At 36.1% G+C, this 19,689-nt stretch overlaps 2 protein-coding genes across 2 annotated transcripts in view; both read left to right on the top strand.

Annotated features, from left to right (window-relative positions):
- LOC138708995 (myrosinase 1-like) overlaps positions 1-1,285 on the top strand; it is a 32,763-nt gene extending 31,478 nt beyond the window's left edge. The window contains exon 11 of the mRNA XM_069839422.1: positions 1,023-1,285. Coding sequence (XP_069695523.1) covers positions 1,023-1,191 — 169 coding nt within the window. The 3' untranslated portion in view covers positions 1,192-1,285. The remainder of the gene's footprint in view (positions 1-1,022) is intronic.
- A 15,740-nt stretch (positions 1,286-17,025) lies between these two features.
- The window catches only part of LOC138708994 (myrosinase 1-like), a 41,473-nt gene continuing 38,809 nt past the window's right edge, over positions 17,026-19,689 (top strand). The window contains exon 1 of the mRNA XM_069839421.1: positions 17,026-17,746. Within this exon, the coding sequence (XP_069695522.1) occupies positions 17,602-17,746 (145 nt within the window). The 5' untranslated portion in view covers positions 17,026-17,601. The remainder of the gene's footprint in view (positions 17,747-19,689) is intronic.

The raw sequence follows: 19,689 nt of genomic DNA on the forward strand, positions 1-19,689 counted from the left end.
GATTGTCCCGAAAAATAAAAATAAAAAATTGGAGATAGCAATATGAAATCTTGATAGGTCTGAAGCAGAAAAAAATTTGCCGCTTACCAATTTTTTAGGGTGTCATGTCTATTTTGAACAAGTCACTTCCAAGTTAGTATTTTTTTTTCTCACTATACAAAAAAAAATTGGTTCCAAAATTTTTCTATGCTTTCCTTAGACATTTATTTATGAATCCTAAAAATTACAGTGCGATTGATTGACTATCATAGGAGCTACGACATAATGTTTAACGGTGCGGAAAATAGCGTCCTCGTCTACAGCTACTCTCCACTGATCGTCCCGAAAAATAAAAATAAAAAATTGGACATAGCAATATGAAATCTTGATAGGTCTGAAGTAGAAAAAAATTTGCCGCTTACCAATTTTTTAGGGTGTCATGTCTATTTTGAACAAGTCACTTCGAAGTTGGTATTTTTTTCTCACTATCCAAAAAAAAATTTGGTTCCAAAATTTTTCTATGCTTTCCTTAGACATTTATCTATGAATCCTAAAAACTACAGCATGATTGATTGACAATCATAGGAGCTACGACATGATGTTTAACGGTGCGGCAATTAGCGTCTTCGTCTACAGCTACTGTCCACTGATCGCCTGTACCAGCTACTGCTGCTTTCTCTCTCTTCCTTCTGCACCGCAGTACAAGTTCCGATATTATACTCCTTACCCGATATCCAGCGATATCCATAATGACCTCTGCTTTAACATATCCATAACATCGAGTTGCTTTTGTTCATTATCGGTAATTGCTTTTTGTGCTTTTATTTTATCTCAACTTCATTTCTAATTTTATCTCGCTTAGATACTTTTCCTATCTTCTCCAGAATTCCATATGTGTTATCAATTTTGAATGTCTTTCTTGAATTTCAGATGTTATGTCTCTGCTCCAAATGTTGTTACACTTCTAATTTTTGTGTTCAGTATTCAGATTTAACTAAATTAAATTAATGAAATTAAATTCTAACTTTAATTTTATTTTACAGAGAAAAGTTCGGGTTGTATCATGTTGATTTCGAAGACTCAAATCGCAAGCGAACAGCCAAGGAGTCGGCACGCTTTTTCGCTGACTTGGTCTCCACAAGGAAGCTTCCAGAGTCCATCAAACATAAAATTGCTGGAGGGGCATCGTTACTCTTGTCAATGATGCAGTAGAACAACAGTTATTCTCCTTACATTATGTTCCAAGCAGTTCCGAATCTGTTTCACAATCGTTTGTAACATTTCTCATAAATATGTCTTAGTCTTACCTTTCGTTCATTTCTATTACACCGATGCTGACCTTCATACATTTGTGCATCTCAGAATGTCACCACAGTCTAGTATATACAGTCACGAAGCTTGAGTTGTGAGGGTGCTAGGAACAATAGACAGTGTCGGTATTATTTCACATTGTCTGTAATGAGGCAATATTAGCGATCCTAGTGGTTAGCAACTATCTATGGAATGATATTTACTACATCGTGACTGTATATACTAGACTGTGGTGTCACGTTAATCTCTCTGTCTTTTCTATCGTCTAAAATCTGAAAGCATTGTAAGCTCTTAAGTGTTTTCGGATTTCCTTCTTCATGATACCTAAACATTAATAACTTTTTATATATTTCGAAGCAAATAGGCTACATAAGTCTTCGGCATTATAACCTCAATTCTCACGAATGTTAAATTAATAGGTCTTTTTCACAGGGTACAAGTACGGATTCTACATATTAACAAGTCACATTTTTAAGTACAGGTTATAAAGAGTCTTCCAATATACTTTTAAAATGAAAGAAATTGTATACCTGTACAAGAGAGTTTCATTTATTTAATTATTATTATTTTGAAGCACACTAATGTCATTACTAGAGCCCGGATGTTCAGGCATTTATTTTAGATAAAATAGGCAGGCATATAGGTACTAAAAATAGCAAAAATAGGCAGTGAAATAGGCATTTATTATTCATGGAAACAGAGAAAAATATACAAATACTTAATAAACTATTCGTTACATGTCACAACAAAATGCTTTTTTAAGCTGTCAACTGTCATAGTGAGCCGCCTGTCAGAGAGAACGTTTTTCATGGTGGAAAAAGATCTTTCTACTGCTACTGAAGTGATTGGAGCAAACTTAAAACAACTTATTTCAGGAGGGCTGTCTCTACTTTCTTTCAGAGATCGGAAAAAACCTATTGTGTATTGTCTCAAAAAGAGGGGTGTGAGAAGGAATTAGAGACTTCGAAGTACGCGTAACTTGTGCGTGCAAGCGACAACAATAACGGGACCTGGAGACTTGCTTTTATTACTGCCCTCATCCCTTTTCTTTCGCTGGTAAACCCCGAAGTGACCTAAGCACTGGGGGTTATACTGTTCAAACATCTTTATTAAGTGACATAAAAGATGGAATCGGTAGGGCAGAAAATTTTACGACTTCTTGAAAACATATGTATTGCTGGAGAATAAGATTCTGAGCAAATATTTATGAGAGTGAATATATATTTTTTATTTGTACAGCCGTTCTTTTTTGTTTTTTGTTATAATTTATGTGCTGTTTATTTTAAATGCATTAAAAATATAGAAAATGTACAATAATGACGTAAAAAGGCTAAAAAAGGCATCTAACCTTAAAATAGGTAACGGGTGCTAAAATAGGCAAAAAAGGCAAAATAAAAATTGAGCCTATCGTCCTCAAATGTGTGAAAACGTGTTCATCTCCAATAGGTCTTTCATACATACACTCAGTTTAAAAAGGCATTTTGCCTAACATCCGGGCTCTAGTCATTACGTATGGAAGACAACGTCAGTTAAATGGCCACTGCGGCTTCGTTGGGTTGCGCACATTCAGGTCTTCCAGTTTTCAATGACAGACGAACAAAAACCAGGCTCAATTTCACGAATAACGAGAGTGACATTATTTTTTTAGGTCATTAACTATTTCTGGCTTGATTCAACATAACCCATAAGAAGTAATCCAGCGGCGTTAAATCACATGATCTCAGGAGCCGGTTAGCACCACCACCTCGCGAAATGATTAAGCTTCTGAACTTTTTCCTCAAAAAGGTCGACAGTTTCGTGAGCAGTATGACACGTGGCACAATCTTGCTGAAACCAGACGTTTCTGAGGTCCATACCTTCCAATTGAAGCCAAAATAGTTCCTAATCATAGCTCGATATCTTTCTCCATTGACAGTCATAGTCTCTTCTTCATGGGTGTCCAAACGCCTATAGAACTAGGTCATATTACACGTCAAGCATGCTCTGTTAAGATCAATAACCTTCCATGTAAAATAGGAAAAACGACCTTAAAGAATATGCGCTGCGGGTTGCTTACACCAGGGGATACCTCATACGAGTTACAGTTGGACATCTATGCTCTTCCCGTTCATTTTGGAAAAAAATATGGACTAATGATTCCGCTGTATCAAAATTCACACCAGATGGTAACCTTTTGGGAATGAAATGGCCGTTCTTGAATCTCCAATGGATTCTCATTGTTCCAAAAACGGCAATTTTGTTTGTTAACAAAATCATTCATCTAAACATGAGCCTCGTCGCTAAAGATGATTTTTCGGTTAAAGAAGGGTCAACTTCCAATTGCGCCATAGTCCAGTCAGAGAATACAATTTATGGTCATTTGACTTCAGTTCTGGAATTAAAACAATTTTGTAAGGATGTAACTTCAAGTCCAGAATCAAAATGCGCCAAGTTGTGGTCGATGAAAGATCCAATTCTTATGCTCGCTGAAAAATTTATTTCCGTGGATTCTCGCGTACATTCTCACGAACGGCGATTATGTTTTCATTGGAGAGTTTACATCGTTCACGTACAGACGTGGTTTGATATACGGCAGAACCAGCTGTCTCAAACTTTTCGATCAAACGTCGAATTGTTCTCTCGCAGGGACGATTACACACACTGTACACTTCACGTAATGCGAACGAGTGACCCAATTTGATAATAAATTTGAACTATTTCTACGCATTGTGGAATGTTGTAACGTTCCTTCATTATTTGCCAATAACAACTATAACGATGGGAAAAATATGACTGCTATAGCTTCATAAACACGGCAGCTGTTATATGTTAAAAGTAGGACACTTCTTATTGGAAGACCCGATACACGTTCTAGAAAAAGTATTGCTTCGCACAATTTAGTTCTAAAAATACACTTAAGGTTGGCAATAATTTCTTCTAAAGTATATTTTGTCGATATCAAAGTGACATATTTACTGAAAAAATGGACAATTAATACTTTGAAGGAATTTCACTTAATTGCTTTCCTGCATAACTCTATAACAATGGTCGGCAAAGATGACGTCATATGAAATACAACCCGAAAACACAGTAACGGGAAAGGTGGAAGGAGGAAGGTACAAGAGGATAAATCCGGAACATCTTCACTATTGCCAAGTTTTGTGTTCGCAGAGATTGAAAGTGAACATACCCAAACTAAGGAAAAGTCCATTTAAGTTTATATCAATATATAGGCCAGTTGTTCATTTTTTTTTTTTTTTTTTTTTCATTTTTGTATGGTTTGATTTATTTTTCTATTATTTTTTATAGAATTTAAACATTAAGATAAATGTGTAATTAATTCATTAAAATGGTGAGTCAAGCTGCATGTAGCGAATTTTAACAGAACAACGAGATATTCGCCTGTCATACGCGAAATTCTTTTTTTATTTTACAACCTGATCCTGTTGTGTTTTCTTGAACACTGCGTAACTTTGAATGAATAAGTGATGGCTAAGGGGTGAAGGGAGGAAGGAAGATCATGTCTTACTCTTCCACCTTATTGTATGCTAAGGGGTTGACTCACAAGTCAAGAAATGCCGATCATTGCTCTATGATTACAACTGAACACTCTTGCGTTAGAAATGTCATGATACAACATAACAAGGATTACCATTGGCACATAAAGCTGATATTTTACCAGTGCAGTTTATTACAATTTGCAATTTATTAATTATTTATTCTGGCAGGCCTTCTCTTCCACACTACCAGAAGTGATATATGCATTCAAATAGTAACAACAAATATATAGTAATACTTACTTACTTACTTACTTACTTACTTACTTACTTACTTACTTACTTACTTACTTACTTACTTACTTACTTACTTACTGGCTTTTAAGGAACCCGAAGGTTCATTGCCGCCCTCACATAAACCCGCCATTGGTCCCTATCCTGAGCAAGATTAATCCATTCTCTATCATCATATCCCACCTCCCTCAAATCCATTTTAATATTATCCTCCCATCTACGTCTCGGTCTCCCTAAAGGTCTTTTTCCCTCCGGCCTTCCAACTAACACTCTATATGCATTTCTGGATTCGACCATACGTGCTACATGCCCTGCCCATCTCATACGTCTGGATTTAATGTTCCTAATTATGTTAGGTGAAGAATACAATGTGTGCAGTTCTGTGTTGTGTAACTTTCTCCATTCTCCTGTAACTTCATCCCTTTTAGCCCCAAATATTTTCCTAAGCAACTTATTCTCAAACACCCTTAACCTACGTTCCTCTCTCAAAATGAGAGGTCAAGTTTCACAACCATAAAGAACAACCGGTAATATAACTGTTTTATAAATTCTAACTTTCAGAATTTTTGACAGCAGACTGGATGATAAAAGCTTTTCAACCGAATAATAACAGGCATTTCCCATATTTATTTTGTGTTTAATTTCCTCCCGACTATCATTTATATTTGTTACTGTTGCTCCAAGATATTTGAACTTCTCCACCTCTTCAAAAGATAAATTTCCAATTTTTATATTTCCATTTCGTACAATATTCTCGTCACGAGACATAATCATATACTTTGTCTTTTCGGGATTTACTTCCAAACCTATCTCTTTACTTGCTTCCAATAAAATTCCCGTGTTTTCCCTAATCGTTTGTGGATTTTCTCCTAACATATTCACGTCATCCGCATAGACAAGAAGCTGATGTAACCCGTTCAATTCCAAACCCTCTCTGTTATCCTGGACTTTCCTAATGGCATACTCTAGAGCAAAGTTAAAAAGTAAAGGTGATAGTGCATCTCCTTGGTTTAGCCCACAGTGAATTGGAAACCCATCTGACAGAAACTGACCTATACGAACTCTGCTGTACGTTTCACTGAGACACATTTTAATTAATCGAACTAGTTTCTTGGGAATACCAATTCAATAAGAATATCATATAAAACTTCTCTCTTAACCGAGTCATATGCCTTTTTGAAATCTATGAATAACTGATGCACTGTACCCTTATAATCCCATTTTTTCTCCAATATCTGTCGAATACAAAATATCTGGTCAATAGTTGATCTATTACGCCTAAAACCACACTGATGATCCCCAATAATTTCATCTACATATGGAGTTACAGTAATCTTCTCAAAAGAATATTGGACAAAATTTTGTACGACAATATATAGTAATATAGGTATTAATGGTAATACTTAAATATAAAATCATTATCTAGCAGATTAAGGAGCTTACTTATTAGGGGTTCGGGAGTAAAACATGGTAAGTGATGTTTTAGTGTTTCGAAGTTATTAGGTAGGTAAACATTATGCAAACGTTTGTACAGTTACCAGAAAAGTAAAATCTGCATACTTCTGCCATCTGTTGATATGTTGGAAAACTAACTAGTGCAGTAGACGCAGAATGTAAGATACTATATTATACGCTACATATCTCATTTGTGACCAATATGTCAGTTACTATGTTTTACGTCCGAGCGCCATAATGAAATATTGACTAAATTATTGGTTGAATAGTGAAGCATAGGTCCAATATAATTTTCAAGAGCATTTCCATTTCTTAATTAATTCATCTGAATCTCTTGTTTAATATAGTAATAACTACAAAAAAGTCATTTATAAATATTTTTAGACTGCGGAGACAACGACGTTGTTCTAGTTCCATCTTGGAAGTGCACATTTCCAACCAGTATCTGGAACATAAAGTTACTTGTACAAAAGTGAAGTTTGTGGAACATAACTCTTGTTTTGTTGAAATACCAAGAGGTATGTTAAGCATTGCTGATCCTTTGAACATATGGAACCCAAAATTTATTAATTTGTAATTACAGTATATTCTAGTCAACTTGGAAACATTTGACATGTAACTTTAATTTTCCCATTTTTAGTTATAGTTAACAGATTTGCTATGTTAGGAACTTCTGAATTACTATTTCAACAACTCAGACATTTCACCTTTAACTTTTTTTCTCGTACCATTGTGTAATAGATTCCACCCAACTGGTTGGTTTCGCCAAAAAAAAAAAAATTAATATTGTCCTTTAAACTTCCAAGAGGTTCGCCTAATCTTATTTTGCTCTTCATCTGTAGTTTAAACTATGTATATGTAGTTCATTTGTATATATGTTAGTGCTTTTATTTATTAATTTTAAAGAGAATAGGTGTGATCATTCTATTACATGTAGAATTTCATCATTTGTGTTCTGATTGCATTATGATGTCCAGCTATTCTGGAAATGTTATCGTTGCTCTGTTTTTTCTCATAGTAATTACTTATAAAACACATTGACATTACCTCTTCTTATTGTACTACAACCCTCTGAAGTAACGTACTTAAACATATCCACAACATATAAAAATTGCTGTAGACTTAATAAAATTGTTAATGAGGAAATATTTTCTTAGAAGGATAGAGTAGGCTAGCACCGCCCCTTAAATACGTCACTCATTGTGTAATCCTTCCTTCCCTTTTATACTATAATCATATATACAGGATGTAACAGGTCCTAACCAGCAAACTTTGACGAATGATAGGTCACACAGAAAGGATAATTTTTTGTTAAGGAATGTATGGTCGATAATACATCTTTAAGAAGCTATGCATCCGAAAAGTCAGATCTCCAATATTTTTCTTTTTACAAAAATTTAATTTAATTTTCCATGCATACTCTGGCAAATTAAATTTAATTTGCCCTGCATATTCTGGCAATTTACACAGCTGTTAAAATTACATGCCCTGTGCAGTATCTCATTACGTTTTTGACACCTTCACGGCGTTCATCATACAATTCTGTGAGGCATGGCAGAATTATGTTGGATTTGTTAGATGATAAGACGGACTGAAGATGTACCATACAAACCAATAACAAACTACAGCAGTATAATAGAGATGATAAGGGCTTACGGCGCACACTTATGCATCGTATGCGATGCGGAATGTGCTTCTAAAAAGGAAGCATAACTCATGAAGAATGCGTGATCGAGCATATGGTCCTTAACAAAAAATTATCCTCTCTGTGTGACCTAACATTCTTCAAAGTTTGTCGGTTAGGTCTTGTTACACCCTGTATAAAATTGCCTTTACCTACAAAATCAAAACCCAACTAAACAATTTAACGCTAAATCTTATAAATATACGGAGGATGCCAAAAAAATGTATACACTCTTTCAATGACTACAACGTTAAGAATTATTATGATACAGAAAAGTTTCAAAAATAAAAATAATGTGAACCAATGTAGAAAGCAACCATTTATTGAAAGTGTTAAAATTATTGGCCATTGTGGTCCAGGCACAGCTGATAACGCTGACCGATGGAATCCAAAGCGTTCCTGATTGGTATTTGGGCACATTCTCTTTCAATGGTTGCTCTCAACTCATCGATTGTACCTGGTTTTGTGCTATAAGCATTGTGCTTGACATGTCCCCACAGAAAAAAATCCATCGGAGTCAAATCCGGTAAGCGAGGGGAATATTCGGTACTACTTCTTCGTCCTATCCATCTGTTCTGTAGGTGACCGTTAAGATGGACCCTCACGTCGCGTGGTAGTGGGGAGGTGCTCCATCCTACTGGAAGTACCATTCTTCATTCCTAAACATCTCTTCGATGCATGGCATGGCGGATTTCTTTAGCAAGTTGAGGTAAATTGCACCAGTCACTGTACCATCAAAAAAGAAAGGTCCAATTAAACCAAATGCCGACAAACCACACCACATTGTAACTCCTGGTAAGTTCACATGGTGTTTCACTGTCACATGAGGATTGTTAGATGCCCAGTAAGTGTAATTGTGACGATTAATTCAGCCATTTAACTTAAACGTGGACTCATCACTCCAAACAATCTTGTATGGAAATTGATTGTCCTACGCACATTTTGCTTGGTACCACTCACAAAATTCAATTCTCCGGCCTAGATCATATACGTAACAGATATGTCGGGCTTATAGGCTTTGAGGTTAACAACTTTTGTCAGGTTTACTACGCTGCCATCTAGTTGTTACATAAGGAGTCACGTCATAATTCTCATTTGAATCGCATTAGCGACTGTGCTGCCATCTCGTGTTCGTTTACGGCGGACGGGTGGCGATCCTGGCGGTTGTTCTCTTCAAAGTGCTGCCGATTTTAACGTAGCGAGGAGTTATCTGTTACATATATGATCTAGGTCTCCGGTCATGATCATCTTCATTGAAAGAGTGGACTAATCTAGGAATAAAACGTTTCCATTCAGCGCGCTTCAAAACGCGATGGACACTCGATTTTGAAAGTCCTGTCTCACGAGCCGCTTGTCGAACAGATTTTCTAGGAGATTCCTGAAACCTTTCGATAACTTCTCTTTCTCTTGTGGAGCTGGTGGATATTCGTTGTCTTCCGGAATTGTTCTTATGGATATTCTGAATAGTTCCTGCATCTTCAAACTTATCTCGCAAACGAGCAATTGTGAGTCGCGTTGGTGAATCTCGTTGAAACTCCATTCTAAACCGTCTTTGCACTTCACTTATGTTCTCAGTCTTCCAGTAGCACTTTAGAATGAAGTTTCTTTCCTCAAAGTTTAGACTGACTTCAGCCATTATTTTAAGCGGTCACACTTGGAAAAATATGTAAATTTGAGTTAGTTATGAGCTATTAAAGAGCGCGTACATTTTTTGGCACCCTCTTTATTTAAATTTTAATATAATAGACGCAGTAGTTTATATGAATTTCGCCAGAAGAGTCATTTTACAGTTTCGTATAGTTTTAAATTTCGTAACTTTTCTTTATAACACTAACATTTTTAAATAATCGGAACGTGTTTCTATCGTAGATTTTTGTATGCCAATGAGTTTTTGAATATTACTCCTCACAGAAGAAACATAAGATAATGTTTAATTTTTCAATTGAGCCAAGAATGACTAGAGACATTTCAAAACCTATTTTAATGAAATTGGGTAGAGATTAGAGCTGTCGATTTAATCGATTAATCTAAATGATTAATTTTAAATTGCGATTAATCGATCAAATGTATTTAATTGATTGATCGAACCAATCACAAATTATCGTGTGGTGAAAGAAACATAACTGCCTTTTGAAGTCTGTTTTATCATAAAATCTGTTAATGTCACTGGTGCGATAAATACTTAAGCTACGACTGACAGGTCATTAGTGTAAATTGATGTTCTTGTCTTCTTGCTTTAGAAAGCTAAAAGCAGTAATATTGTAAGTATAACTGTGCACAAATCAATAAATAACTTGTTTTATTTGAAAACGCGGCTTAGGCGACTATTTACTTTCACAGATTACGGAAATGATACCGTGTGTTGTATTTTTGCAGATATATAGTCCTTTGTCAAAATAACCACCCGAAGGTAGTTGGAAGTTTGCAATTGGAAGAGGATTAATTTTCCTAATAATAGTATTTCTTGAAATTGAATACTTTTGTTTCGTCCACATGCACTTGATTGTCCATTGGTTGTTTATGAAACTGTCAAAGCTCAGCTGTTGGTAACTCTAGATCAGGGGTCGTCAGGAGGTTGCACGCTCGTGCTAGCGTCTCTTACCCTTGAGCCCGCTAGTGCATTTATAGGAGCGGACGGGTAAGCAATATTTCAGTGGCGGCTTTTCGTTCGTACCATAAATTACGTAACTCAGTGGAATTCAACAGTACTAATAGTGTAATGTAGCATCCGATGTCCACATGTGTATTTAAGTAAGCATATTTTACACAGTTAATAAATACTCAGGATATCCGTTTTAATGCCAAATAACTTAAAAAGTTACTTCTGAAATTGTAAAGTGCAGTCAAAGGAGGAGACAAGCCACAAAGCCACATTCGTTGAATGTGAGGAAATAATTTCTCCGGACTAAATTCTATGACAATATATTATTCTAATGATAGGTTATATTTAAAATCTGTAAAATTTGGAATTTATGAGCACAGACGGCAGAATATTTAAATTTATGTAAATATTTTAATTTTGATTTATTCTCTTATCTGACTGGACCCCTCAATTTTGTTAATTCTTTATGCAAAACAATAATAAATTAGACCAAGCGAGTTAGCTCAAACATTAACGTCTGAAACTCGCATCAGGCAGATCCGGGTTCAAACCCCGTAACCAGCCAAATTGACTGAGGTTTTCCATGGTTTCCGTCACAAACGCCAATGTCGAATTGAAAATTAAATACTATGATTTATCACCGTCTCAATCATCAATATCATAAACATTAATCAAAACTAAATTCAGTCACACGAACACAAGTTATCTACATTATTAACACACGACAATAAAAACAGGAACTCAACAATAGTAAAAACGACCAAATTATTAACCAAAGATCCTACACACACGATGTGACCACAGATGTTAAAGCGTGTGTAAATGAACTCAACAAAAGATTGTAATGAATTAATAAAGAAACACAAACACCATTGGGTTATGTTCAATAGTATAATTTTATTCCAGCATTGTATTTACGAGCATTTTCCAATTGAATTATAAATGGATATCGACCCAGATAGACTTGTTATGTGCATGCAAGGACCCCCACTTTTTAGTATAAATTGGAAAAAAAATATTGGAGAAACCTAATAGGCTATATAAAGTACGGGAAGAAGTTTTGAAAGAAATTTATGTACTTATAAAACCAAGTACATAAATTTTTTGATTTGGAAGATGAATCGAACAAACTTCTATTTATGTGATCTTCTTTTAAACGCATAAAATAATCGATCATTGTTACAATTTTATTGTCGGTTGCTATCAGGTCGCAATTTAGAATAGCAATGTATGGAAAACAAACTACGTACATACGTCGTGGAGAAACTCTGTTCGAGACTGTCGACAGTTCTAGAAAGACCGAAACAGTCTTGTCCAGTATCAGACGGTCCGAGACGAAACTGTCTCATCCAAGACACGATGTTCGATGCAGTATTCTGCGGGCCTAGGGAAACGTTCTCTGACTAACTGCACATCAGTATAGGAATTATTAGTAGTAGTAGTAATAAGAATAATAATAATAATAATAATAATAATAATAATAATACCTGTCTTATATTAGTGTTTTTTAACTGCTTCACCATTTCGATTCTTTCGTCGTCTTTTAATTTGTCGCATTCATTAGCATGACGCTGCAGGTTAGGCCTATGTTTTCTTATCACATTGAGTATCTTACTGCAAATTAAACATCTTGCTGCATTTTCAAACTCTGTAAAAAATAAAAAAAGCCTCCTCCCATGAAGGGTTAAACAACGTAGGGGTGGAAGACCTACGTAAATCACTATTTGAACTTTCTGCCATAGTGTACGTACACAAACTACTCACAAGTATCTAGTACTTACTACTCTAGTCTCCAATGATGGTTCGCATCAACTAAGGCCAGATTCCTCCCTCTCCCTCCCACGAAGCATGCACGGACGTGCAGGCTTCCCTGCTCTCTTTACCCAATACCCATTTCAGCGAGTGCTGACAACCACTGCTCTAGATCATACCTGCACAAACAGCGCTCAACGAGCGCTCGCGCTTCTTCCAGTCCACCCTTATACAGAGCGCAGCTAATACCTGCATTCCGCTCATGAGCTGTGAGCCGGCTCAGAGAGCGCAAATCTTGTAGAGGCCTGTTCTACAGTGACCATCAGTATCAGCCAGGTAACGATGAAATTATATGTCAAATGTTTGTTTAGAGTCCTAGAAAATCAAGTCAAGAACCAAACATTTATCATTTATCAGTGCAGGATACGCTACTAAAATACCTGACGTTTCGTGCGTACAAGATTCAAATCTAGCAACAGTGCATATTTCTGTACAGATTACTGTGCATATTACTGTGGAATCCCGACCACCAAGTCACTCAACTGAGTGCGCTCCTCGCATAATTGCAGTTGGCTTAATATAAAATTGTCAACATACATGCCCAACTTGGAGTCAGGCAGGAAGGGAAACACTAGAGGAGGGGAGTTCGATCCGGTGCTGTGGATTGAACTTTGGCGCTTGGTACCTAGAATCAAGGACCCGGGTTCGATCCCCGGTGCCGGAGCGAATTTTTCTCCTATAATATTAATTATTAATATTAAGTGTCGAGGGTTAGGAATAATTTATATTGATAATGTATTAATTGTAGGCCTATATACTCGTATTAATGTAAATTGTTAACTTATTTAAAAACAAAGATTTGTCTGTACGGGTAACTGTCATCAAATTATATTAATTAATCTGAATGATAAATATATTTCTATGCTCAATAATTATTAATTATAAGTTATAAATCCAGTATGCTGTGTCCTACTGGGCAACCTTTAATTTAAAGACAGCTATCCGAAAGATAGTCATATGAAAATGGATTCCCCACTCGTATCAGTTGAAAACAAGTACAGAGATAGAAATTTACGTACAATCATATTTACGACTAAAGTTAACCTCATTACACAAGGACAGCAGACCTAGCCGTCACATTCGTTTAATGAGAATAAAACGACTTATTTTATTTTAAGTTACAGCATTTAGTTATAGGCTCTAAATAATTTAGTCGTTGGTATGACGAAGTTACATAAATAAAAAAATACAAACTGGCGGATTCCGTAGGTTTTAATTTCTTCGAGATAAGTTCCGGATAAGCAAAATTTGAGAATCAATAATCTATACTTTTCTATTTCTCGCTTTATCATATAGACTTAAAAAATCAAATAGAAGATTGTTAGATTCTATTTTGAATTCTGATTTTTTTAAAATAAACGCTTATCAGTTATTTTAATATTTATTTGATATGAGCAAAATACCTCAAACAGTTTGGGAGAACTCGTGTTACACAGACGGTATGCTGAAAATCACTTCATCGATATCAGGTTTCCTGAAGATATTTATTTCAATGAAAATATCTCAACTTATTTCTATTACGTTATATTATATACACTTTCTCTTTATGCTTCGTCTTAGTTTTAATCTTGCTAGTAATATTAAATATTTGAATAAAAGAAACAAGAATACAATCTGAAAATGAAGAACTGAAAACGCTTTTCGAAATTTCATGTGAGACGGAATAAAGCTAGCAATCTAATATGTAAAAAAGAAGAGAAAATATTTACTTACTATTTGTCATTTCAGTTTCGTAGATAATTTTGTTTTCAGTTTTATAACACTATTATTATTATTATTATTATTATTATTATTATTATTATTATTATTATTATTAAATCATGTCTTGTATAACCAGTCTGACTGCACGAGATCGCAGCGGCTGGAGAGACATCCGAAGAAGGAGGCAGGAAGTGCTGAACACGATTATCTAGTGCCCGACAGGGAAGAAGGGAGGAAGTGCGCGAAGTGCGGAGTGACGAACACGATCACACAGTGCCCGATCACAGTCTAGTATACAGTTACGAAGCTTGAGTTGTGAGGTTGCTAGGAACAATAGACTGTACCGGTACTATTTCGCATTGTCTGTATTGAGGCGATATTAGCGATCCTAGTGGTTAGCATATGCATATTTACTACGTATTGAGGAGCTTCGTGACTGTATATACTAGACTGTGGCCGATCGCAAAGAAGTGAGAGAGGAATAAAGAGGTGAAGTGCGGAAGTGATCCTGTGACCACTTACGCGGATTAGCTCCCCGCGTGAGTCTTAACGAGCTACCCCTCGCAATAGAAGACCTTAGTCCTTCAGGGACAAATCGGCTGTTCATTCAATCATTCAAAGCCAGTCTAGAATTTTAGTCGAAAACAAAGTAGCCATATTAGTCACTTTCTTCAGCTCATCAATGCTTAGCTGTTTATTTATTACTCCATCTAATGCTCAAGACTTCGTTGAAAGGGTTCCCAGTACAGCTGTCCGTCTGATTTAGTCCAGTATTTCTGTAGTGCGGTACACATCCTTAAGTGAGTCCAGTCCATGATGGTGTTTCTTCCACACAGCATACAATTTGGAGAGTCAATTATCTTCAGGGGATATACAATAGATGATGAGCCAGGCAATCATGTTGTTTGATCCTGAATGCTGCAACAGTTTCAGTGATTAGATGTTGCCGATCCTATTATGCTTGAATATTAAAGGCACTGGCCATTCATGTGAATTGCTCGAGTAGCAGCGATTTGAAAAGAAAATGATTTCATGCTGTTTTTATTTTACGCAAAATGGTCACATGTTTAAATTTTCATAGAACAATTTATTATTATTATTATTATTATTATTATTATTACTACTACTACTACTACTACTACTACTACTACTACTACTACTACTACTACTACTACTACTACTACTACTACTACTACTACTTTGGTCGCGGTTCCCTCCCATTAAGTGCTCTCTGATTTTGTATTTTACGTAAAAATAAGTTGGCGAGTCACCTGTACAATTGCTCCAGAGCCTATGCCATATAAACAAAGCAGTATTCATAACAGTAACCTCGCCCCTGTAGCTGTAGGACCCTTATTAGAAGAGTCCCTAATTTTCAAACATTTCGTCATTGTATTATTATAATTAACATTGCTTTAATTTATTTTTCATTATACCAAATTGACATTAGCCTGCTTTATAGAATAAATAAGTTAAATAGCCGTGATATGTCTACTTGTTAACTAGTGAAAGAACTGTAAAAATGTCTGCTGGGTAAGGTCGAATTGTCCACACCTGTGGAGTAACGGTCAGCGCGTCTGGCTGCGAAACCAGGTGGCCCGGGTTCGAATCCCGGTCGAGGCAAGTTACCTGGTTGAGGTTTTTTCCGGGGTTTTCCCTCAACCCAATACGAGCAAATGCTGGGTAACTTTCGGTGCTGGACCCCGGACTCATTTCACCGGCATTATCACCTTCATTTCATTCAGACGCTAAATAACCTAGATGTTGATACAGCGTCGTAAAATAACCCAATAAAAAAAAGGTCGAATTTTCTGAAACACCATTTGTGCAGCATCAGTAGGCTATTCTTCTTTAGGCTTACTTACTTACTTACTTACTTACTTACTTACTTACTTACTTACTTACTTTTAAGGAACCCGGAGTTTCACTACCGCCCTCACATAAACCCGCCATCGGTCCCTATCCTGAGCAAGATTAATCCAGTCTCTACCATCATATCCCATCTCCCTCAAATCCATTTTAATATTATCTTCCCATCTACTGTACGACTCGGCCTCCCCAAAGGTCTTTTTCCCTCCGGCCTCCCAACTAACACTCTATAAGCATTTCTGGATTCGCCCATACGTGCTACATGCCCTGCCCATCCCAAACGTCTGGATTTAATGTTCCTAATTATGTCAGGTGAAGAATACAATGCGTGCAGTTCTGTGTTGTGTAACTTTCTCCTGTAATTTCATCTCTCTTAGCCCAAAATATTGTCCTAAGTACCTTATTCTCAAATACCCTTAACCTATGTTCCTCTCTCAAAGGGAGAGTCCAAGTTTCACAACCATAAAGAACAACCGGTAATATAAATGTTTTATGAATTCTAACTTTCAGATTTTTTGACAGCAGACTGGATGATAAAAGCTTCTCAACCGAATAATAACAGGCATTTCCCATATTTATTCTGTGTTTAATTTCCTCCCGAGTATCATTTAGCCTGTATTTGTTACTGTTACTCGCAGGTATTTGAATTTTTCCATCTCTTCAAAGGATAAATTTCCAATTTTCATATTTCCATTTCGTACAATATTCTCTTCACGAGATATAATCATATACTTTGTCTTTTCGGGATTTACTTCCAAACTATCTCTTTACTTGCATCAATAAAATTCCCGTATTTTCCCCAATAGTTTGTGGATTTTCTCCTAACATATTCACATCATCCGCATAGACAAGCAGCTGATGTAACCCGTTCAATTCCAAACCCTGTCTCTTATCCTGCACTTTCCTAATGGCATAATCTAGAGCAAAGTTAAAAAGTAAAGGTGATAGTGCATCTCCTTGCTTTAGCCCGCAGTGAATTGGAAACGCATCTGACAGAAACTGACCTTTACGGACTCTGCTGTACGTTTCACTGAGACACATTTTAATTAATCGAACTAGTTTCTTGGGAATACCGAATTCAATAAGAATATCATATAAAACTTCTCTCTTAACCGAATCATATGCCTTTTTTAAATCTATGAATAACTGATGCATTTTTTCTCCATTTCTTCTTTAGGCTATAATCACTAAATCTGAGACATTAAAAATTAAACGTATCATCCTTCGTCAAATTTCATAATAGTAGGGCCTACTACACCTACAATACTTGATTCACAACAAAAATATTGCAACACAAACGCTAACCTTATTCTATGCCAGGGAAATGACTTCACATGTTTCGTAACGAGGGCTCGTGATAAACTCTAGCGATAGTATGTGTGTGTCAGTGAGTTCAGAACTACGAATCCTTTCGCACAATGTCTGTGTCTGTGCTGTTCGGTATAGCTTCGACTCTTATAGCAACTGTGCAATGTGGGAATAATAATTACTCGTTTCCTCCCGACTTCCTGTTTGGTGCGGCCACAGCCTCCTACCAAATTGAAGGAGGCTGGAACGAGGACGGTAAGCTTATGACTGGAACGAGTAGCGAAGCGAGGCTTATATTTCAACGCATTACAATATCAGTACTCAAAATTATTTAAATTTTAAAATGGTAATCCATTTTTTCCCAGGCAGGATGGCTACGCAATCTAAGATGCGCTTCCTTAGGCGACACGATCCGAAAGTTTGTAGGTACGAATACCGCCTCTGACATAGATGGATGTCCTTCGTTCATATATTGTCCTGTGTGTGTCTCTGTGGAAGCCCTTATGCTCTGCTGAGTCAGGCTAGGGGAGGCCCACATATGTGTCGGTGTCTAGTATGTGGTACAGAGGAAACCATTCCCTCTCCTGCAGATGTGTGTCTGCAACAGGAAAGGTTCAATGAAAACAAACAAAAAATTATTTTCTTCCAAGCGAGTAACTTGTTGAACCCTCATTTTAAATTTGTAATTTCAATATTTGTGAGATAGAGTTCAGAACTTTCTTTTGCGATCAAATATGTTTTACGTAATAAGATTTCATTTAATTACTAATTCGGGACATTACATAATATTTCAATAAAAGTAAAATCAATCTATTTGTCTGCATATCTGTTTCTGTCTGTCAGTCCATTCACCCACCTATCCATCCATCTTCCTGCCTGTGTGGATTTAATAATTATTATTTCAGGCACACAACGCAAAGGATTCTTCACAAACAATTTATTGCAACTGATAATAATTATAATAAAGATGCATGTTACGATTAAATTACTGAAATGTAAAAAAATTCTAGCGACGAGATACATGTAATGTTAATATAGTAAAATTAACGTTTTGTAATCTAATACATGTTTGAAATACGTATTTTGTTATGCAGATAATATTTATTTTATACATCTTGATTACACAACTTTTAACATTGTATCACTTCGGAATATGTATGTTAAGAACTTTCTTCTGTTAAATTTTAACGTATCTTGTTAACATGTTTCGACCTATTTTGGGTCATCTTCAGAACTGGTCGTTGTTGGTCTTGGCGCCTCTTGTTTCCTGTGAGAGTGCGTTCGTAGTGTAGAGTCAAAGAATGTATGTGTTTTGAAATTGAGTTGTGTGTTGAGAATATCGTTGGGGTGTGTTTTCGTGTGTCTGTATATTTCATATTGTTCTAGTGTGTTGAGTTTCTGGCTTTTTGGCTGGATGTGCAGTATTTCCATGTCTGTGTTGATGTCTCTGTAAGTGTGGTTGGCATTTGTGATGTGTTCTGCTTATGTGGAAGTGTTTTGTAATTTTGTTATGGCTGTGATGTGTTCTTTGTAACGTGTTTGAAAGGATCTGCCTGTCTATCCTATGTAGAAGTTGTTGCAGGTGTTACATTTGGGTTTGTATACGCCTGTGTGGTTGTATTTGTTTGTCTTGTTTGTGTGTTGAGATGTTTTTGTAGAGTGTTATTTGTTCTGTATGCGATGTTGTAGTTTAATTTCTTGAATCACACTAACATACGAAAACAAAAACACACATAAAATTACAACCTCATTCAAGAAATTAAACTACAACATCGCATACAGAACAAATAACACTCTACAAAAACATCTCAACACACAAACAAAACAAACAAACAAATATAACCACACAGGCATATAAAAACTCAAATGTAACACCTGCAACAACTTCTACATAGGACAGACAGACAGATCCTTTCAAACACGTTACAAAGAACACATCATAGTCATAAAAACTTACAAAACACCTCCACATATGCAAAACACATCACAAATGCCAACCACACCTACAGAGACATCAACACAGACATGGAAATACTGCACATCCAGCCAAAAAGCCAGAAACTCAACACACTAGAACAATATGAAATATACAGACACACGAAAACACACCCCAACGATATTCTCAACACACAACTCAATTTCAAAACACATCACTCTTTGACTCTACACTACGAACGCACCCTCACAGGAAACAAGAG

The sequence above is a fragment of the Periplaneta americana genome, chromosome 11 (assembly GCF_040183065.1).
Source record: "Periplaneta americana isolate PAMFEO1 chromosome 11, P.americana_PAMFEO1_priV1, whole genome shotgun sequence".
In the NCBI taxonomy this organism is placed as follows: Eukaryota; Metazoa; Arthropoda; class Insecta; order Blattodea; family Blattidae; genus Periplaneta; species Periplaneta americana.